The sequence below is a fragment of the Osmerus eperlanus genome, chromosome 28 (assembly GCF_963692335.1).
Source record: "Osmerus eperlanus chromosome 28, fOsmEpe2.1, whole genome shotgun sequence".
Lineage (NCBI taxonomy): Eukaryota > Metazoa > Chordata > Actinopteri > Osmeriformes > Osmeridae > Osmerus > Osmerus eperlanus.
In genome coordinates this window covers 7577436-7599758 of record NC_085045.1, presented here as the reverse complement: position 1 = coordinate 7599758, position 22323 = coordinate 7577436, and the positions used below count along the sequence as shown (strand labels likewise).

The following is a 22323-nucleotide window of genomic DNA, read 5'->3' as shown; positions in this document are numbered from 1 at the left end:
GACTACCCAGCCTGTCACTATCAATTCACAGAAAGACAGGCCTGGAAGTGACATCAAGAATTTCTGTGTCTTCCTTTTCCTGCTTCCAGTTGTGTCTCTTGACAGCAGTGAGATTAATTTATTAATATTAATTGTGTCATTGTGTAAATGATGTCCAATATCATACAAACACGTTAACCTCATAAACACAGACTGACTGGCTTTTAGGACAATCTTCTCCCCATCCAACACAGCAACTTTCACCAACTTGTAAGTGTACTTGTCACTTGTAAAGGCAATGAGTAGTCAAACGGCATTCATGAGATTCTGCGTTAATTTATTTTCAGATGCCAAGCATCACTGCATTTTGAAACAGAGGTACTTGGCAACAGGTGTCATGGCAATGGGATGAGATGAGGAGACTGAGGTGAAAAAACGGAGGAGTGAAGACACGCTCCAGAGCTTACGTAACTGAAGTGGTTCCATTGATTTCACTGTTAATGTTTCCGTGGCAACAGCAAATGATCCAAAGTGAACAGATAATTTCTGTGTGTCATATGTGTCTGGACAACCATTGTGAAGATACTAGAGAAAAAATGTTTCTTGAGCGATACATGAGTCTTCCTTTCGAATAAATATTGTCACTGACCTTCCTGTGACTGATGTTCCTATTGTAATTGACTTACACCTTGCCTCTTTGCCATTCTCTGGCATCAGAGTATATTAAAGCATTGAGGTGACCTTTCTACAGTGAAGGGAAGTGTCGGTGAGATGTATAATTCATCATCTTAGAATATAGAAACAAAAAAATTATGTTTCTTAAGGCTAAACGGATGTATTGCACAACAAACCAGTCACACCACAGAGGAAATTATTTTAAAGAAAAAAAAACACTTATTATTAAATAAATAAATACACTTTGTACACAATAAGTTATGCCCCATTACTTAACAAGGTAACGGTTCTTTCTTAGTGGGTCTGTACATGAACTTCACCATAATCCCCCTCTCCCAACCTCCCCAGTCCAACAGGGATGTCAAACCTTTCAGACAGAAATGAGTCACAGTTTGAAGTGGGTATGCAGTGTGCCATGCACACACAAACACACAAACACACACACCCACACACACAGCGTCTCTCCGCCCGGCAGAAGCGCTGTTTTTACAGGCTCCAAGCACAGCTCCAGCCTTTGTGGATGGACTCATATTGGACACAACAACATTAATGACAACAACAACAACATTTAACAACAACGTAAATAGACAGTTCCTCTCTGGGCCAGCCCAGTGTTACCCTCCTCACCCCTTCCTAACATGCTCCTCCCTTTGGTTACACATTCGTACCAGAATTTCCAATTGTTGATTTCCGGTTTGCGGTCTCCTCTTTTCATTTACATGTCATCAGCCCTTCACAGTCAAGCCTTCATGTTCCCTATACACGTTTCATCTCCTTCAGGATCTCTCCATCCCTCTCCATTTCTGACAGGATTTTCACCAGTAAATTGTCAGAGTTGCAGTCCCAATTGCTCAGCATAGGTCCATCAGTATAAACTGTCCCCCCCCTTTAAATTGCCAAGCTGTGGGAAGAGGCCCCCTCCATGTAAGTGGTTCCTCGGCTCCGCGTGGGCGCTTCCTGTTCAGTTGCAGCGCTGCGTGAGCATGTTGAGGGAGTACTCCATACGCTGGCGCAGGTCACTGGGGCAGCCGGAGGCAAGCAGGGCGCTCAGTCTGAAGGTGGTGGAGACCCGGTCCTCATTGATGTACGTCAGCATGTACTCATCCCTCTGGGTGCACAGGATGATCTTGGTGTGGTCATGGTAGAAGTTAACCTGGAGGGCGAGAGATGGAATACAGGGGTGGGTGAGTTTTCTATCAGCACGGTATACTGTGATTGTCTAAACAAACAGTTGTGTTCCGTAGATCACTTTGGCTTGGGACCATATGGGTGTTTGGCATGTTGCAAGGCATGCATGTTTTGTATAATCTGGCTTGTGAGGTTGTGTGCATGCTAGTTGGTCCAGAAGAGCTGTATCCTCAGCTCCAGTATGTACGTTGGCTTGTGAGGTGGAAGGTGTGCGTAGGTTTGGACAGGAGATGAGACCGGGTTTTTACCTGAAAGGTGCCATCGTTGAAGAGCATCATGAGGGCGCGGTCAGACTTGAGCCACTGCAGAAGGTAGAGTCTGGGCAGGTGTGTGTCGGACATGCTCACTAGGTCTCCGCCCTGAGAGGGACACAAGACGCCAACGCCCGAGTTAGAGTCGAGAAGTCTCAAAACACATTATCCAAGAAAGAAGAAGGAGAAGGGGGAGAGAGAGACAAAGAGAGAGTGACAGAGAAGGGTGACATTTCCAAGGAAGAGAAAGAGGAAAGGGAGACTGTATTCGTTAAGTAGAGGAAGATAAGTAATGTAACTGTGGAGGTGAATACTCACATCCATCAGATTCTCCTCCATGTAGTGGGCAAAGTACTTGAGCACTGTCACCTGAGCAACAAAGTGCTCTGGGACCTCCGTAGTGGGAAAGACAGAACACTGTCCCAGCTCAGCATAGTAATGGATTGTTCTGGAAAAGGAGAGAGGAAAAAGAGAGGGGAGGAAGAGTTAGTAAACCTCACATGAACAAACACGAGACCAACGATCAAACGTCGCTCAGCAGACAACAGTCTACCCTGGGGCTGCTAGACACATAACCATCTTCCAGTGCAGCTGGATCTAGGTCTGACTGAGGACACTTACTTCCTGTCGGGGAGGAGGCTCATGTGAGTGCCGTTGTTGAAGAGAACCCCCACGGTGTGGTCTGACAGCTGGTAGCCGAAGCCGTACTTGTTGGAGTAGTCGACCCACTTAGTCACCCACTGGAGGGTACCGCAGCCTGGGCCTTGGGGAATGTTGTCCGCTGTGGGGGAGGAGGAGGGGGAGAGAAGAGGGGAGGGTGGGGGGGTTAGACTGCTAAATTGACAAACATGCATAATATAGTAACAGTGTATTAGATTCATCTCTGAAACGATGCAGCCCCTACGTCAATGGCGAGTGCACGCATTTAAAAAGATGTCCATGGTTGTGACTTTGTGATTTTTTCTTACCTTGAGGCATGTTTTCCAGGCACCCTCTGAAAACGCTGGCTACAGACTCAGCCACACAGCCCGTACTATTGTCTTCCAGACCTAGGAAAATAAAAGCACAATATTAGTTTTGCGGCCGTGTCAATCCGTCTGCGTCGTTAGCCGTCTACATCATTAGCTACTTATAAAAATCCTTGCTATTGAATCCACATCTTGCAATCCCATTCAAGTCAGGTTGGCTACTCATCAACACACACATACACTGTCACAACATGCCTTTCACACCTGTGTGTGTGTGTGTGTTAACAACTCTATGTGTAGCCAACCATGCGTGTCATGTGTCCCCACGTGTCAACTCACATTCGCTGCTGCTGCTGCAGCTGCCCAGGCTGCCCCTGACGATCAAGCGGATGGTGTCACGCGCTGTCGGAGCCTGACCCTCTGTTACCGGGGCAACGGGAATTCCGGCCGATGGCAAGGCTGGCAGAGTGTCCTGGGGTGGGAGGACACAATGGGTTAAGGCGTGTGCCGTGGCTCTGAACTGAGTCAGCATGTCTTGGGTCAACTTGTGGTCTGTGTGGATACAGTATTGATTCTGAGGTTGGTTGCCTAACCAGGAGCGGCTTGTCTGACGGTTTAGAGATGGTGACTCAGCAGGTTTCGCTTACCTCAGCCTGCTGTTTGTTCTGCTGCTGGCTGATGACAGTCTTCTTCAGGTCATTTCGCAGCTTGTAGATCTCCTCTTCTTCTTTGGTTAGCTTATCTGTGATAGACAACACACACTGTCAGCACTGTCTTCCATTCAAAACTATAGGAATTTGAGTGTGCCAAAACTGCCCCACTATTACTCGGCCTATCAGCACAAGCTTAGAGTTATTACTGAGGTGACTGGGCCCTGGGTGATAGATAATGTACTCACTCAAGGTCTCATAGTATTTGACCTTGTCCCTCTTCCCACCAAACAGTGCGGCTGCAGCCTTCTTGAAGAAACTCTTGGCAGGGCTGGAGATGTGGAACTCTGGTGCAGAGTGGCAACAGCTTGCTGGGAGACGCTCTGGCACAAAACCCTGCACAGAGGGAGAGAGACCAAGAGAGAGACCGAGAGAGAGAGACCGAGAAAGAGAGAGACCAAGAGAGAGAGAGAGACCGAGAGAGAGAGACCGAGAGAGAGAGTCAATGTTGCAACGCTGCACCAAAGACACAATCCATCCCAAAAAGGAAGTGACCGACAGACCGACAGGGCGCGTCCAGACGTCGTCTGTAGTGTGTGCGTCTTCTCACCTGTGTGAAGAACTCGTGTCTGAGGATGTGATCCAGGTGGGGTCTGTCCTCAGGGGTCTTGGCCAGCAGGCTACCAATGAGCTGCTTGGCCTGGAGGGACAGGGAGGAGGGCAGGGAGTAGCGAGCCTCGCGGATGCACCTGTAAGTCTCCTTCAGGTTGGTGGTCTCAAAGGGGGGTCTGCCCAGTAGCATGGTGTACCTGGGACACAAGAAAAGACACGTGAGCTACTGCTGGCCGCTACGGTGTCTTCACACTGGGCCACCCTGCGGGACAGGCTGTCCATTTCCTGATCATCTGAAACGTCACGCCACCGTTGTTTGGACCAACTGTCACCGCAACTCTTTGTTGGTCACATACGTACATTCAATCAAAGCTCCCCAAGAGACTGGTTAAGTCATAAACAAAGTGAAGTTCCACTGGACTTACATGACACAGCCCAGGGCCCAGATGTCAGACTCGCAGCCGTGGCCTTCCTTGTTGAGCACTTCAGGGGACAGGTAGTTGGGCGTCCCACAGATGGTCTTCCTCCTGCTCCCCACTGGCTCCAGTTTGGCAGCTAGGCCAAAGTCTCCCACCTTCAGCTCCATGGATTCACTCACAAAGAAGTTACCTATCAAGGGGAAAGGAAGGATTGTACTGTATAAATACTCAGCATTGTAATGCCAAAGGTTTTACACTGACAGTACTTCACATATATTTAACAACCCAGGTTATGTGGATGGTGTATAGTTACTGCAGTCTTCCTACCCAATTTGAGGTCTCTGTGCAGGATCTCTTGTTCGTGCAGGTATTTGAGTCCTGAGACGATCTGACGCAGGTAATAGCGCACCTCCGGTTCAGTGAGCACTTTGCGTGTCTTCAGGATATGAGCTAAGGACTGCACGGAGAAAACATACCATGTCAGAACAAGCACAAACTCGATTAGCTGAGAATACAATCAGGGGCAGGGCGCAAATGCAGAAGTATGCAAACATTTCGGGGGATGGAGGTGCAGAGACAAATGGGTAGCAGTTCAGCTACAGTCTACTCACTCTTCTACTGCAGTACTCCAATAGTATGTAGATGTTGTCCTTGTCTTCGAAATGGTGATAAAAATGCACAATGTGTTTATGGTGAAGCATTCGGTGGAGTTCGATTTCCCGGTCGATCTGGTCAAAAGATATACCATGAAATAAATGTACTGTATAATTTACTAACCAATATATTATGCTGCACACTCTTAGACTATTGTCCAACCTCTGGAGGGAACCGAGCTTACCTTTTCCCGTTGGTGAGTTTTGGAGACGCGCGTGTGGGGAATAATTTTGGCTGCGTAAACTTTGCTTGTGGACAGGTCTGTCATCTCGTAGCATTTCGCAAAACCTCCCTGAAAAGAAACACATGTACAATGTATACAATTATGAGTCAGAAGCTTCAAAAAGGTATACAATCCACCCAATTATAACATTATTCCAAAGGGAATCCTGACAGCTGTAGCTGCGGTGTTGTAGACTAAAAGCTGTACCTTTCCCAAAACTTTCCCACGGCAGTAACATTTCCCGGTGGCAGAATCTGTGATAATTCTGGCCATCTCCGCCGATACATTATCCTCTGCTCTTTTTCTGTGCAGTTCACTGGATCGAGGTGTCGGCTCGCACACCCTGTTGCTGTTGGCCGGCTGAGGGGCGATATTCATTAATATTTCCATAGTGGTGCAATAGCTTCGTGACTCGTATGGTGAATGCGGTGGAGAATTGTCTGCTCGGCTTTATATACCGGCATCCGCCCCATGGTCTGGCCTCTTCGACGTCACTGTGCTTGGAGTAGAAGTATGGTAGGGTAGGTCGACTCGACTTCTAGTCAAGACTGGAATATTAATGTCTGTTGCTGTGATCATCTAGTCTATGGAAGAATTAGATAGATTTTATACAATATCAACATGAGCCTTCTCACCCCCGTTTAATCATCGTCATCATCACATCCACTACCAGTATCTCCAAAAACAGACATTTATACGTAGTTTATGGGGAGTAATTCACACTTAAGGAAACAACTTAAGGATAGTCAAATAGTAATACCTAAGATACCAAGCAGGGGTAAATGAAATTGTTCTTATCAAGTGGAACCTAATAGCAGCAGCTCCAGTCAACGCTGCCTGAGTGAACGTTTTACGGTAATATGTAACTCTAGCGCCATCGTGTGGCGATTATAGAACATAATTCTGTCTATGTATGTAGATGTTGTCCACGACATAGTGTACTGTATGGATGAGGAGTTAGTTTACAACAAGCAGCAATTTATATGACTGTACCCCATTCACACATGGTTACATCTTATAGCGAGGCTGAGTGTCCTATTGCTGAGTGCCCAGTGCTGTTGCTGGCATGTGATTCATGTTTATGAGTATAAGTGTATGCTGTGCACGTGCCTCGTGTGTTTTCTGTCCAGTGTGCAGAGTCAGGAGCAGGCTGGTGGCCAAGGAGTGTGCTACATGGAGAACGTTGCAGGCTGCCACAGAGGGTCTAGTCTGACCCTTCTGAACCAGTCCCAGCATGGTGTTAAGCAGGAGGCTACTGAGTCCACAGTCGTCGTCCCCCCCCAGTGCTGGCCTGACTCCCTGATTGTTCTCCTTTAATGCAAGTGCACCAGGCAGACCACATGTAAGCCACATGAGTGGCACGTTCATAGCACATGAAGTGCTGTGTCTGTGCATGTGCTCAAACTATGAAAAGAGGAGTGCAGATTAACTTTGAGGCAATCGACATGTTACCATCACAGGCCACTGACGTGATATTTGATTAAATGATGTACCATTAGGGAAGAAATTAAATACTCATAACCAACATATATGGCTACCATTTTATTCATAAAATGTTTTTACATCCATTATCAAAGTGGCTCAAAACTGGTCTATTTGGGAGCTGAGCATCGTATGGAGTTGAGAAAAGGGAACTAGTCAGTTGTAAGAAATATTTTCAAATGAATTAAATTGGAGAAACTCAAGCAGGAGGCAGAATTCATACGTGACCACATGCACACGTATCTTCTTGTTGGATCTGCAAAGGAACATCGATGATGCTTCTAATCAGGAGAGGAGTGTATAGGAGAATGCCATTCAAAGACTTTCATACTTGACCTCTTGGGTTCAGTTTTAGGCGTACAGTGTTGATGTCATAGGCCCAGGCCTGGTCCAAGCCGCTGCCTGAGGATGCGTGGCTGGGCCACTGGGAGAAGGGGAACCGACATGCGACGACACGGGCATCATCAGCGAGTTCTCTTAGCAACTTCTCAGCCAACATCTCCATCTAAGGATGGATCAAAGGTTTAAATCACTGACCATCTCAGAGGCAGAACATTGGACATTTCAGAGGCATTTTAACTGCAGGTTTTGGTTGGTTGTTTTGTAAGGTAATGTTATAAGGTCGCTTTAAACGTTTTTTTTTTATTGCATAGTAACTCAAAGAGCAAGGTATGTGATAGAGGTTAAATCAAATTTATATTTTGACAGTGACATTGAAATGAGTTGGAAAATACACATAAAAAGTCATTTGAATGCTTGCTGCATGTTTTAGTGAAAACAGCTCCCTCTAGTAGAAATATAATTGCAATTCATGGGGACTGTTAGATTAGCAAAACACTAGTGCATAGTGCCCGTGATGCAGTCGGTGATTAAGATGTTAGTGAAACAAATACAAATACAGATTCCTTGAACTACAGATAGTGAATAGTGCCCGTGATAAAATTGGTGGTACACACACACAGATTCCTGGAATTATAAACAGGATACAGTGCCCGTGATGATGTCGGTGACACACAGATTTCTGGAATTATAGATAGATAGTGCAGTGCCCGTGATGCAGCTGGTGATGACAGTTCTTCTCAGTGGTGTTGGTACCTATATTTCACAGATCACAATTGAAATTCTCTGTCATCCCTGAAGTACTTGTTCAACCTCCACATCTATTCTTGTCAAATTGCCAATGCTGTGGTAGCCTACATTCATACAAATAATTATGTCGCCTTCATTGTTGTTATGTTGATCAAAATCTACTATATTGGTTCTCTGTTATTTACATTTAGTCATTTAGCAGACGCTCTTATCCAGAGCGACGTTATTGTCTTACCACCACAAACATCTAAACATAGCATGGACGCCTGGCCAATAAATTATATTGAAAGGCGGGTCTTGGCGTGTCCATAGTGGGATTCATAATATCACCAGAGAATGTCTAATATAGGGAGAACTGCCACTCTTGGGAAACTTCCGTCTGCCGAACTGGTTGCACTTCCTCTCTACTTCCATATGAAGGCGCTAACGGGCGAGTGCAGAATGAATGGAGGTCTATGGAGCTATACCCCTCAAAATGCACTTTTCTCAGGATATAATTTTTTGTCTAGTAATTTGAATGTTAAATTCGAAAGGGAAGGCAAACAAATACACACTGCTGGGTTTTAGATTTTTTTTTGTCTTCTTTTTGTTCTAAAAAGCCTTTTAAAATGTCAATGACGTCATACACATTGTACGGCCAGAGATACTGCTTTACGGCAAGCTCTGAGTCTCTTCCTTTTTTCTCAAGGCATAGACAACACAGCTGACACAAAGAACTTATACCAGAGCCTGTTTAAGGAGAGCCTTGCCACTTCCTATTAAGCCCCATTGTATTTAGCTCCATAGACTCCCATTCAACATGCACTCGCTCGCGATCCCCCCCAGTGGAACTCTGGTGGAACTGCAACCAAATTCGGTACAATGGGGCTTACCCTAATAGGGAGTGGACAGGCTCTCCGTAGACGGGCTCTCATATCACCTCCCCCTTAGACACGAGCTGTAGTAGGCTAATGCTTATGCTGGAAGTTTAGCATCGTTAAAATGTACAAACGACCACTAAAGCGCAAGGGAGGTGCAGAAAAATTACGGGAGAAAAAGATTTAAAAATCTACAGGCGAATGCCTCAAAATGTGCCAAACTTTCGGACATGTTTGGGGCTGTAACTGCTTGCATTACCTCTAGAGGAAGGAGGAGAGGTGGCTGGCTCAGAGAAGCAGAAACAACATACTGACAGGGAGGAAGCCGAGGAGGAGGAGAGTGGCCATGACAGGGCCATGGGAGCGAGTGAGGAAACGATGGGAGAGTAGTTGACGACGTGGTAAGGAGTAGGCACATTAACAGGGACTCTCAGGAAGGGAGGGAGGCTGTGTGTGTGTGTGTGTTGTGCGCCTCAAGTCATAACTGCAACAATCCAATAACATGAATAATACTGAATGAAGTACTGAAGGGGAAGATTATGGGCATATACCACGCTCACACAACTGATTTGTTATAGGCTAGCAGTTATATAAGAAATAAAATAAATGATCTATAGCTAAATTGGAGGACACAGTATTACTAGGTTACCCTATTTTAACCACTGCGGCCACCAATCATAGGTAAAATTGTATCAAAAGGTATCTGTATGGTATTGAATATAAGAAGTTAGTATTACAGTAACATAATATAACATGAAAAACTCCATGAAGTAAAGAACTGTTTGCTTATTATTATTATGGTTTTGTTTTAATTGTAAATTGTAGGTATATATCTTGCAAGTAATTGGTTGTGGTATTTCCCAGCCAATCACCCTTCTCTCTCTGTCTGTCTAGTCATGCCAGGTTGAATTAGCTTCTAAATAACAAAACAGAATTTCCCTATTTTCCGTACTATGCTTAGTTTAATTTAATTTCAACTCGCTGCAGACCAGAGGACCAATCAGATTGAAGTGGCTGTCGCAAAGAGAGCAAGCCAACGGGCGGCAAATTACTTTTTTATTATCTTTCATTATGTGATGTTGATATGCTTATCACAAACAACGTCAATTGCGGCTCTGCACTCCGTTGGGTTATAAAGAGAACACCTCGAAGATATGAATTTTGCAGAGTGTCCGGTTCTTTCTCCAATCGTGGTAAACTAAACCCATTCTAATTCGTACACACACACACACACACACACACACAGATTAATGTCATTAATAGATAGATGAGCAGTTATTTCACACATCACAAGCCAAGACAGTTATCAGCATCTTTCATACTACTGAATGACAGTTAAGCCCAGGTAAGGTTTGATTAGGCCTATATTACCAGGTTAAATATATTGGTAACTATATTGAATATACTGTACAGGATGATCATACCAGAATTTGTTCATCTAACTGTTCATCCATCTATTTTAATAAGCACAAACTGTAAAATGCCTATTTAATTAAACAAGTCATATTTTATGGCAAATACAGTATGTGCACATAACCCCTAGAATTGATCATGGTTAATTCCTATATTATCAAAACCCCTAGAAAATTCCTGAAAATTCCCATGGATAATTAACCCCTCTGAATATTCCAAGAATTTTGCAACTCTAGGTTAATATGCTGTCAAAACAATCAAATTTGTGAAATAAACTCTAAATATGAAACAGAAAGGTCTTGTGTGCAGAATGCATACCACTCCAGGTGCAAGAAACACAGTCACATTCTTGTAGCTTGATAGATCAGCCTGTGAAAGCAGAGAGACACAGTAATTCATCTAATTACAAACACACCATAATGATGCATTAAGTAGCCATGTGACATGTGAAGCAGAGTGTTACGGCTACAGGTTTATGTTTGTGTCCATATATGGGTGTGTCGTGCTGTCGACCCATCTGTTTCTCCCCCCCACCCCCTTTACTATCCTCATCCTTCAGGTGTCCCCCTGTGATTGGCTCGTCGTCTGCATTCCCTGGCGCTCTTCCCGTCCAATCCGGATACGGCATGTTGACTTACTCTTTATGGTAATAAGAGTAGGCTACTGCAGCTAAACAGTAAGGATATAGCACCAAACATGGTTGTAGGATATTGCCATTTATTAACTGGATTGTCCTATAATCAAAGTTATTTAATAATCCACTTTACTTTTTATGTAGTTTTGAGGGACTTTTCTATGTGTAGCCTAACAGTCTGGCTGCGTTTCCCGATAACGATGGATCGTAGCTGTTACGAGGGTTCTCTACGATCAAAATAACGTTCCATCGTTATTTCTTACGTGCGTTTCCCGAACATGCCCATAAGGAGAACCATCGTATGTGTCTCTTAACCCTCGTGCTGCCTTCGGGTCACATGACCCAAAGGTTCATAACGAACCATCGTTGTGTTTACCCAATTTTACCCAATACAAAAACAAATACAAATAATTTTCTTTTAACCATTCCAATGTGGGGGGTCTGAGACAGCCCGACAGTTAAAAGAAAATGCTTCACTTTGTTTTTGTATGAGGTAAATTTGTCGCAATACGACGGTGGGTCACAATGACTGATGGGTCAGAATGACCCGAAGATAACACAAGGGTTAAGTTGCACTTAACAAGACGCTGTCCATTGTACTGAAATGTGATTCTTCTGACGCAACTTTAAGACTTTAAAATTAAAACATTAACCAAAGTAATTGACGAATTACGGTACACCAAAAATATTTTCTTGTCGCTACAGAAAACTTTACATTTATTATAGGCTACTTATTTTAGTACTTTTCAATGTACATTGTATGATGCTACATGAAGGCAAAGACAATAAAGTGAACGTGCAAACTATGCTGCATCTGAGTTTTACTCCCTGCAATCAGCGACACAGGATGCTAAATACCAATAGGAGGTCTTGAAAATTAAGTGGGCTAGTCTCCAAATTGAGGTGAGGAAGCTCTTGTTTGAAGAGATGAAGTTCACAAGGCCCTCCATTTCTGTGCCTATTCTTCTGCCCAATCAACAAGGTAGTGTCAAATGTAGGTTACCTTATAGCCTAAGCATACAATGTTTATTTAAATTAAGTAAAGGCTGAATTGTGTATTGTATCATATATTCAGTGTTGCCTGTCCAATCCTTGCATGTTTTTTCACCTTATAGATCCATGTGAGGAGCAGGAGCAGGGAGAACAAACTCCACAAAAACAACTATTTCTCAAATTAATTGTGCCTTGGCTTTTAACTCTTCTTGGTACTCCACTTTCCATAGGCAAATATATATATATATATGAGTCCTATATTTACTACTTGATTGAACTACAAGGTTTAAAACCATGCATATAAATGGTATCACACATGGCATGTCCCAGCTAGCAGCCTAAATAATTCAATGTACAAATACAAGCATCCGAATCCAACATATTTACTGTCTTATTTGACTATATCTACAACCTTGCGATAATAGGCCAACAGCTTTCCAAGACCATGTTTGCAATCTCATGATTCTCACATATTGGCCACAAATGACATTGTGACAAATGACAAACACATAAGTAATGAATACCCCATGTCTTCAACATGGAATCATTGTTTCTGACATGAATAATCAACTTTAATTTAATTGATGGTTGATCAATTATACTCATTATGAGTGTAAGATATGTCAGATGATATCATGCTGCTCCTGAACCACATAGAAGCAGACCTGCAGAGGCTAACAAGGAGGTCCTTGCACTGACCCCTGCAACCCAACTACTGGCAGTGTAAGGTTCTATGCCACTGGCAGTTTTCTGGAGGTTCTTGGAGATGGACGTGGGCTCTCCAAGGCCTCAGTGTCAAGATCTGTGCAGGCTGTCACAACTGCATTACTTTGCCACATCCCAGACCACATCCAATTCCCCACAACCAGAGGGGACAAGTCTGCGGTGCAGGACTTAGGCTATCTTCAATGGCTTTTATGATTTTTGTATGAGTTTTCACTCCCTTCCAGCCCCTTCACCCTGTTTGACTTCCCAGTCAACACAGGGGAGTCCTTCCATTTCCTGGGCGCTACCATCTCCCAACATCAGCCTTGGCTCTGCCACCAGCCTCTTCATCCACCGAGCGTTGGCGTGCTACCAGCCCTATAATTCTAATAAACATCTTCAATGTTCAATTATTGTTGTGTTATTGCACTCGTAAAAGTTAATGCATTTCTAGTTACTATTGCACATTACAACAGCCATATTAAAATGTTATAGTATTTTGAATAAGACTGACATTTGTTTTGTTAAATCTACCTTCGTTTATTGCATGCGCCAAACACACCAAATCAAATTATTTTGTGTAACCTAAATTTACTTGAGAATAAACCGGATTCAGATATTTTTTCGGCACTTAAACTTGTATGGTTCACTAACAAATATCCCAGTTCCAGCGTAACTGGTGTAAAACGACAACCAAAATAATCTTATTTTCCATCTGAAGTAACTTTCAGCATTAGTCTAATGTAGTTTTCATGGAGTGTGTCTCCACTGAGTCTCTTTGCTACGATGCACTTAGCGATCTACGACTGCTCTGGAGCTCTCGTTAATCTACGAGCATTTTCAAGTGCCTCTTTAGCTACGACGCTTTCGGGAAACGCAGCCGTGGCCATGCCCCCGTCGAGTGCGGCCGACGCTCGCCCGCACTCAAGATCGAACCCGCCACCTCCGACAACTCAAGCACAACCACTACCATTTACGCCAACAAAACGCTAGCAATCCACTGGTGCGGGTGGCCTGGCATGTATACATACTTGAGGAGTGAGTAACCGATCTTCACCGCCTACATATGCATCAGATAAATTGGGACAGAAGATTCAGCAGGTCACGTCCATAACATTTTATAGGATACGTTTATGCTTCACAAATAGTGCTGATGCAACAATATCCAAAGTTTCTGTGCAAAGCTTATTTAGGTTATATCAATGTTAAAGGGGTCATTGATTGCAGAACCTAATTTACCTTGTCACGGTTGGATAACAACAGTTCAGTGGGTAAAATGGGGGGTCAGTGGGTCAGATGGCTGAGCGGTTAGGGAGTCGGGCTATTAATCAGAAGGTTGTTGGTTCGATTCCCGGCTGTGCAAAATGAAGTTGCGTCCTTGGGCAAGGCACTTCACCCTACTTGCCTCGGGGAAATGTCCCTGTACTTACTGTAAGTCGCTCTGGATAAGAGCGTCTGCTAAATGACTAAATGTAAAATGTAAATGTAAAATGGACATACAGTGAACCTCAAAGTCCATTGAAACCTCTTTCCTATCAAAATTTCACTTTTTGAAACTGCAACATGCAAACACTAGCTTTTGAAACAGCGCAAGTTGTGACTTCACAACTTGCAGCATCAACTTTGTCACGCCCCAAAATTTACATTTACCCGCCCTCTGGTTTTCTGGTCCAGGAACATAAACGGAGGTCGCGTAGATATCCAACACTTTTTTTAGCTAACTGTGCACTGCTCGGGACTTCCACAGGAATTACAAATAAGAAAGTTCATAAGTTTTCAAGATATTGAAAATGGAGCGCCGTAAATGCAGTGTTCCAGGCTGTACCGGGAATCCTGACACTTTTCACCATCTTCCCCAAGAACAAGACACTAGACAGGCATGGCTGATGTTTATCTATGGGAATATCCCTATTAAGTACGACGCTAAAGTATTAATTTGCTTGAACCATTTCACAGAGGAGAGTTTTGAAAACCTGGGACAATGTAAAGCAGGATTTGCTATGAAGCTGTTGCTGAAAAGAGGTGCTGTTCCAACCTTATGTTCATGACAACCGCAAGCTGTTGTCACTAACAGTTATTAGCAATGCTAACGTATCCTGCCTGTATCTAGCATCGGTATGTGTGATGAATTAGTTTATGTGTGAATGTGTGAATGTGTGATGATTTAGTTTATTGGCAATGGGGCTAACGTTATTTCTTGTTCCTGACTGTGTTTCATTCAAATAAATAGCCCGTGTTGTCATGTAAATCTACAATTCAAGATGCATGTATGTCCAGATCTATTTTTCAGCAAGATAGCTAGAGCTAACTAAAGCTGAGTTGAATCACGATAGTTTGTTTTCTAAGCTGTAGCTAGTGCTAACGTTACCCACATAAGTCGATCCTGTTTGCTTGCACAGGGATCTTCTACGCTAGAGCTATGGTATAGACCAGGGGTGGGCAAACTTTTTGACTCGCGGGCCACAATGGGTTCTAAAATTTGACAGAGGGGCCGGGCCAGGAGCATTTGGAGGGAGTGTTTGGGCCGGATATACTAAAGCATTAAATGTAGTGTGTGCAAACCTCATAGCACAGTAAGAACACTACAAGCCAATTTATTAACTGTCTTTCAAATGTGAAAAATAGCCCTTATCAGTTAATAAATTTGTCTCAAGGAATATGCAAGATATGGCATTTACATACTATTTCGCAGATACTGGGAGGAGGAAATGTAAATAGATTAAAATAACATACGCACTGTAATTTATCAAGATTGCGTCTGTTTTTAATACGTTTCGTGGCAAAGTGACGGCTGATATTGTACTCTTTGAAAACCGCAACAGCTTCTTGGCATATCAGACATACAGCCGTTGATCGGACTTCAGTGAAGAAGTATTTTGTTGTCCACTCCTTATTAAACACTCGGCATTCGCTGTCCACTTTCCTTCTCTTTGGTCCGCTCATTTTCACAGAAGGGCTTAATGGTGACGTGAAACGAAGTGAAAATTAAAGTGAAATAAAGAGAAATACGCGCCACTCCAACAACGGTCAATGTGTTTTGAGTGCGCCATCTATTGGGGAAACGTGGGCATTGCAGGGAAAGGGGAAAAAAAGGAGGTTTTTACTATAATTTGGACAAATTCGGCGGGCCGGATTAAAAAGCCTAACGGGCCGTATGTGGCCCGCGGGCCGTAGTTTGCCCATGTCTGGTATAGACAAACATCAGCCATGCCCGCTATAGACAATGTTAGCTAGACTCTAGCTCATCTGCTTTTTATTAACGCTGATTTGCAAGGAATGCAACCACAGCTAGATAGCGAAAACACCTAGAGTAGACATGTAAACTAGTTTAGCTTGCTAACGCAAGAGCATAGGTAATGTGTGATGGTTTAGTTTATTGGCATTGGGGCTAACGCGTTATTTCATGTTCCTGACTGTTTCATTCGAATTAATAATCCGTACATGTAAATCTACAATTCACGATGCATGTTTGTCCAGATCTTTGGCAGGTTATTTTTTATCTAGCTAAATGAAGCTGAGTTGAATCACAATATACTTTAGTTGCTAAGCTGTAACGTTCTACCCACCTAAGTCGATCCAGTTTACTTCAACAACAAAAGTGGAAACAACTAACGTAATCATTTCAAATGATATCTAGTCAATGTGTAGACACAATAGATTTATTTGTACGTTTTTATTTGAAGTCTCCACCTTCGTTGTTTCAGTGAGTGCGTTGGCCGTGTTGCGTCTTTCAAAGACGAGGTTTACAACGAGTGAAGCTGTGGAGCAAAGACTCTTTGCTCAACAGCTTCACTCGTTGTAAACCAACCAATCAGCGCGCAGCTCATCTATATATTCATGAGCATACCATAAAAGGAGAAAAACAAGCGTTTTTTCCCGGGAAAATTTCAGAGGATGTATCATGGGGCATAGAACAGCACCCGGGCCATTTTCAGCCCAACCAATGTTACATACCCTATTCGGAGACCTTAAGGAACAGTGTGAAATACCCCAAAAACCCAGTCAATCACCCCTTTAACCCTTGTGTTATCTTCGGGTCATTCTGACCCATCAGTCATTGTGACCCACCGTCGTATTGCAACAACTTTACCGCATACAAAAACAAAGTGAAGCATTTTCTTTTAACCGTTGGGCTGTCTCAGACCCCCCACATTGCAAAGGTTAAAAGAAAATTATTTGTATTTGTTTTTGTATTGGGTAAAATTGGGTTAACACAACGATGGTTCGTTATGAACCTTTGGGTCATGTGACCCGAAGGCAGCACAAGGGTTAAGGAACAGTGTGAAATACCCCAAAAACCCAGTCAATCACCCCTTTAAGTCTAATAAACAAATAATGCCCCTTTGTTACTTAAAAAAACATTAACATTTGTTTGTGACATTAGATGCTAAACAATGTTAATTTTCACAATACAATATTCACAACACAATGTTAATTTCTCAAATAAAACACCAAAGCTTATAAAACTGTGCTTCCTCACCTTCCAGAAGTCTTTGTTGACAAAGGTGGCTTGGCTGGCTGGCACCCCTGTCCAGTGGGCCTTGCATCTGGAAAAGGCTAGCAGCATGGAGTTGATCTCATACCCAGTACACTGAAAACCAACCGAAGAGGTAGCGAACACCTAGAATAAGAAACACACACATCCGTTCAAGTCATAAAAAGACTACGTTGTTTACTTTGGTGATTTGATAACACTCTGAGATGATCAGATTCAATAAAAACAAAATCACCAGTCTCCCATCTCCCGACCCCAGATCAGCCAGCCGACCTGTTCTTCCCTCCAAAAGCTTCATGACGCTCAGAGTCTGAGCTGTGCTGGAGGGCAGGTAAGGCACCTGGACACCAGTCAGAACATCAAGTCAATGCTAACCCCAGGCCACAGGTAGACCTTACAGTATGAGCTCAAGCAAAATACGATTCCATGTCTGTCCTCTCCTAGGTGTTGTCTGCAGCCCGCTTCTTCTACTGAGCTGTACCTTGAGGCCGATTGGGATTTTGCGAGCGCCAGGCAGCATGAACATTCTCCACACACAGTAGCCACCTATGAGCAGTGCCCCAGTGAGGGCTGTCAAGGTGGGGCTGTTCTGACTCCCAGGGGGGCTCCTGGAGAATTTCTCCTCCTGAAGAATGACCTCAATGGAGTCTTCCATCTAAAGTGTAATATGAAGTGAAACACAACTATTATCATCAGATTATAGTCACAGAGGGTCACAGTTTAATTCAAAGTAATAGCAAGTCACTGTAAATATTGTTTATCTCTTGACTGCACGCACTACACGTTAAGGAGTCGGAGCACACAGCAGATGGCGCCATGCAACCTTTGGGGGAGGGCACTTTCTAGAAAAGTTTGTTTACAAGCCACAGCTGTGGCTAGACGTCTACCTCATTGGCATGATTACAGCATGATATATATCTCAACACACTATAATATGACATGCAATCATATTGTAGCTAACTCAGTCACTGATAAATGGCAACATTATCTTGTTTCTATTCTGCATGTTGATTCAGCAAGTTTACATGTTACTTGGATTAGAAAGATAACGTCTGTTCTGCTTGCTCGATAATACCATGCGGTTAGCTATTTAATAGGCTATATTTATACGTTCAAAATCACACGGAGAAACTATTTGTTCAGTGCGTGAATTTCAACGCTATACTTAGCCTACTTGGTGCGCCCTCTTTGTACAAATTTCTTGCAGCCGTCACGTTACACAAACTGTGAAACCCAACACTACACAAATAAAAACATAAGTAATCTTGTCTCGCCCAATATTCAGGCAATGCCTGTCAAATGTGTGCCAATATAATCACAGGACTGGGCCCCGTTCGTCGTAAGGGTTGAAGCTAAGTTAATGAATTGTCCCTTTAGCCCGTTAACATTAGCGAGATGAGTGAGAACAGCAAATGGCCGGGTTTCCCAGATTCGTTAAGAAGCTCTTAAGCGCTAAGAGCTTCTTAGGAGCGTTCTAAGAGCGCTGTGAAAGAAGGACGTGTTTCCCAGAGTCGTTCTTATCTTAAGAAGATATTTCACTAAGAAGGAAATGTAAGATCAGCCTGACCCACTCTTAACAACCGAGGTGAAGTTAGTTTCATATTCGACGTTCGACATTCGTCTCACATTCAGAAGACGCTACTTTGCAGCGTCGAGTTAGGGACCGGGTGAAAATTACCCATACAATTTTGAAAAATGATGACTTTTATAATGATTTTATGACTATAAAACCTCAAACAAACAGCAGAGTATTCCAACAATGTCTGGTATACTTCCACAGCCTTTAATTTTTCAATAATGTTTTTAAAAGAATGATATAAAATCGCTAATCTCTGAAAATAGCATGAAATCCTTGCTAATCTCAATATCTTTTTCAAACTTGTGTCAAAGAATCTCAAATATACACCAGATTATACTAATAATGTCTGGCCTACTTCCACACCCTTTGCTTTTTCAATAATGGTTTTAAAAGAATGATAGAAAATCGCTAATCTCTGAAAATAGCATGAAATCCACGCTAATCTCAATATCTTTTTCAAATTTGTGTCAAAAAATCTCAAATATACACCAGATTATTCTAATAATGTCTGGTTTACTTCCACACCCTTTACTTTTCCAATAAAGTTTTGAATACAATTCAAATTAATCGCTAATCTATGAAAATAGCATGAAATCTTCACTAATCTCAATATCTTTTTCAAATTTGTGTCAAAAAATCTCGAATATACACCAGATTATTCTAATAATGTCTGGCCTACTTCCACACCCTTTACTTTTTCAATAATGTTTTTAAAAGAATGATAGAAAATCGCTAATCTCTGAAAATAGCATGAAATCCACGCTAATCTCAATATCTTTTTCAAATTTGTGTCAAAAAATCTCAAATATACACCAGATTATTCTAATAATGTCTGGCCTACTTCCACACCCTTTACGTTTTCAATAAAACATTTTTAAAAATGATAGAAAATCGCTAATCTCTGAAAATAGCATGAAATCCACGCTAAACATCATAACTCTAATCTTTATTACTGTGGTATTAGTCATTTATTAAAACAAAGACATTATTTTTAGTGCAGGACATTTTCAGGCACTCCGTCTGTTGCAGGCCAGGCATTTCCAGTCTGTTTCTGTTCTGGCGGCGTTGAACTCTCTGTGGGTCATGTCCAAGCACTCTGCATGATACCACCTCATGCATTCAGAGCATGCAATCTATATAATGTCAAGTAGAAGAGTATTAATGAGAGTAGCAATTGTTATTCATTCAGATGTCAAAGGATTATTCCAAACACTATTCACTGAATAAAAACTGTGTTTAAGATATAGAAAAACTGTTCATTACTATGGGATTAACATCATCCAATTTCAAAAGACTAGTTATACTTTCTCATTACAAGCTATGCAATTTGTAATACTGTAGTCTGACCTTCATGCCAGAGGGAGATATGTTGCCATTATCACTGTATGTTTAGCCTGGTCTTTATTGTTTTTAAAGTATGTAGAGACTCTCCAATCATCTGGTTGCTTTGTAGTTACACATTTCTAGACTAAACTGATAGTCATGCAGTTCCAGTGGAGACATACATTTAGTCATTTAGCAGACGCTCTTATCCAGACTGACTTACAGTAAGTACAGGGACATTCTCCCCAAGGCCAGTAGGGTGAAGTGCCTTGCCCAAGGACACAACGTAATTTTGCACGGCCAGAATCGAACCAGCAACATTCTGATTACTCTATTACTCTGATTCCCTAACCGCTCAGCCACTTGACTCCCTTGACAATTTCTTCCACACTCTTCTTTCATTGGCTCCCTTGCATAGACCTGGTGCGCGCGTGTGTGTGTTTGCGTCATCAACCCTAGTTGAATCTCTGGTTCTGGTGTCGTAAAAACTCAACCATATAGGTGTCAAGCAAATGGTCACCAGAGTTTGCGTCTCCATCTAGCCCTTGTCAAACAGTATCTCTTTAAAACAAACAAACCCCCCCTTAGTCCTCAGCCCCAAGATAAGGGTCTTGTGTGTGTACCCAGAGTTCAGATTTGGGGGTAGGCCTCTCTTTGCACACAAGGAATGCTGAACACAGTATCATTTTATACAGAATAAAAAAGTTACATCTACAATTTTTCTGACAGGCAGACACTCCATGTGATGGGGTGTGTCGAGGGGTTACATCAGAGTAATCTTACACATACCTCTCTCTCTCTCTCTCTCTCTCTCTCTCTCTCAGTATTGACTGGATTCAAAATATTCCTTACATATAAAGTGTTTTACCTAAGACTTGACAGCTGAGACTGTCAATGGAACCGTTGTGGTGGATGTGATCCTGTCTTCTTGTATGAAATGATCGTCTTCGTCTTCTATTAGCGAGGATTTCATGCTATTTTCATAGATTAGCGATTTTCTATAATTTAAAAAAAAGTTTTATTGAAAAAGTAAAGGGTGTGGAAGTAGGCCAGACATTGTTGGAATACTCTGCTGTTTGAGGTTTTATAGTCATAAAATCATTATAAAAGTCATCATTTTTCAAAATTGTATGGGTAATTTTCACCCGGTCGGGATGAAAATTACGGTAGCACATAAATAAAATGAATCATCATTACTATCACTCATTACGTTTTCACACACATTCGGCATATGCATATGAGTTTACATTAGCTATAAAAACATCAACAACCCTGTGGTATTTCACAGATATCAGGGAAACTGACAGGTGTAATTGAACTCGGCTGGAACCTCATCAAGAGAGGCTCCACCTGCTAGTCTATATAAAGGCGTTGCTGAAGTCCACGCGTGTGAGACACCATGGCTGCAATACAGCATATTCTCGCTGCTAATCAACAGCGTCGCCGTGCGCGAAGCCAGACAGTTTATATAAATGCCTATGTGCGTCAGCACTTCTCCCCACTGAATGTGCTGTCGGACCGGGCTGTCCAGTCCAAGTACCGGCTTCCCCGTGTGGAGATCCAACGCCTCGTCAGAGGGCAACCCGATGCAATTTTGCCCTCAGCCCGGAGGTGCAGCTCCTGGCCGCGCTGCGTTTTTACGCAGTGGGGAGCTTCCTGGAGGTGGTTGGGGACGGCACCGGCCTCAGCAAGGCATCGGATTCACGGAGTGTGGCAGCGATGACACCGATCCTCCTGCGCCATGCCCGGACACACATCAGAATGCCCACCATACGGGACGAGGTCCGCCAGGTCCACCGTGGATTTCATGCCATGGCTGGGATCCCCCTGGTGATTGGTGTCGTGGATGGCACACTGATCCCAATCCACAATCCCTCCCTGGTGGATCCGTGCTGGATTGGGAGGAAACATTACACTGCCATCAACATAGGGTGCCACCCCCCTACTCCCAACATTAAACCCACTACCATCACACAACCCATACCAACTATCATGTAGGCTATAGGGCTTGAAAGCTAGGAAATGACGCAAAATGATCCACAGAACACATGGTTGAAAAGGAAAAGAAGTTTATTTAAAAAAAAGAAGAGAAACAGGGTGTTGTGTGTGATTTATGCGCTGATAAAGTGGTGGG

General features: G+C 43.0%; 2 protein-coding genes across 3 annotated transcripts; both read right to left on the bottom strand.

Annotated features, from left to right (window-relative positions):
• Positions 1 to 853: 853 nt before the first annotated feature.
• On the bottom strand, positions 854 to 6052 carry plk2b (polo-like kinase 2b (Drosophila)). The gene is made up of 14 exons (XM_062454481.1): positions 5827 to 6052; positions 5581 to 5688; positions 5354 to 5470; positions 5070 to 5199; positions 4749 to 4932; positions 4322 to 4520; positions 3960 to 4107; positions 3709 to 3803; positions 3401 to 3533; positions 3062 to 3142; positions 2715 to 2874; positions 2412 to 2541; positions 2091 to 2201; positions 854 to 1807 (listed from the first exon to the last, which is right to left on the bottom strand). The coding sequence occupies exons 1-14, from the start codon at positions 6007 to 6009 to the stop codon at positions 1616 to 1618; spliced, it is 1971 nt and encodes a 656-aa protein (XP_062310465.1). The 5' UTR covers positions 6010 to 6052; the 3' UTR covers positions 854 to 1615.
• A 1096-nt stretch (positions 6053 to 7148) lies between these two features.
• On the bottom strand, positions 7149 to 18812 carry si:dkey-190g11.3 (uncharacterized protein LOC567059 homolog). 2 transcript variants are annotated; one of them, XM_062454482.1, is made up of 6 exons: positions 18462 to 18804; positions 17769 to 17942; positions 17523 to 17627; positions 17273 to 17413; positions 10779 to 10829; positions 7149 to 7606 (listed from the first exon to the last, which is right to left on the bottom strand). In XM_062454482.1, exons 2-6 carry the CDS (start codon positions 17940 to 17942, stop codon positions 7427 to 7429), a joined length of 651 nt encoding a protein of 216 aa, XP_062310466.1. In that variant the 5' UTR covers positions 18462 to 18804; the 3' UTR covers positions 7149 to 7426. The 2 variants fall into 2 exon arrangements, with proteins under 2 accessions (XP_062310466.1, XP_062310467.1); XM_062454483.1 differs by lacking the exon at positions 10779 to 10829 and having other exon boundaries at positions 18462 to 18812.
• Positions 18813 to 22323: the final 3511 nt, after the last annotated feature.

Bases quoted from the DNA above. Each gene is read 5' to 3' on its own strand.
- plk2b (XM_062454481.1), bottom strand. From the start codon at position 6,009: ATGGAAATATTAATGAATATCGCCCCTCAGCCGGCCAACAGCAACAGG. The intron at 4,108-4,321 runs GTGAGAAGACGC...CCCTCTGTGCAG, and splicing joins GACACGAGTTCTTCACACAG to GGTTTTGTGCCAGAGCGTCT. The intron at 3,143-3,400 runs GTGAGTTGACAC...TTATTTTCCTAG, and splicing joins CTGCAGCAGCAGCAGCGAAT to GTCTGGAAGACAATAGTACG.
- si:dkey-190g11.3 (XM_062454482.1), bottom strand. From the start codon at position 17,942: ATGGAAGACTCCATTGAGGTCATTCTTCAGGAGGAGAAATTCTCCAGG. The intron at 17,414-17,522 runs GTGATTTTGTTT...TTCTTATTCTAG, and splicing joins GGTCGGGAGATGGGAGACTG to GTGTTCGCTACCTCTTCGGT. The intron at 7,607-10,778 runs GTATGCATTCTG...ATCCATCCTTAG, and splicing joins TGTTTCTTGCACCTGGAGTG to ATGGAGATGTTGGCTGAGAA.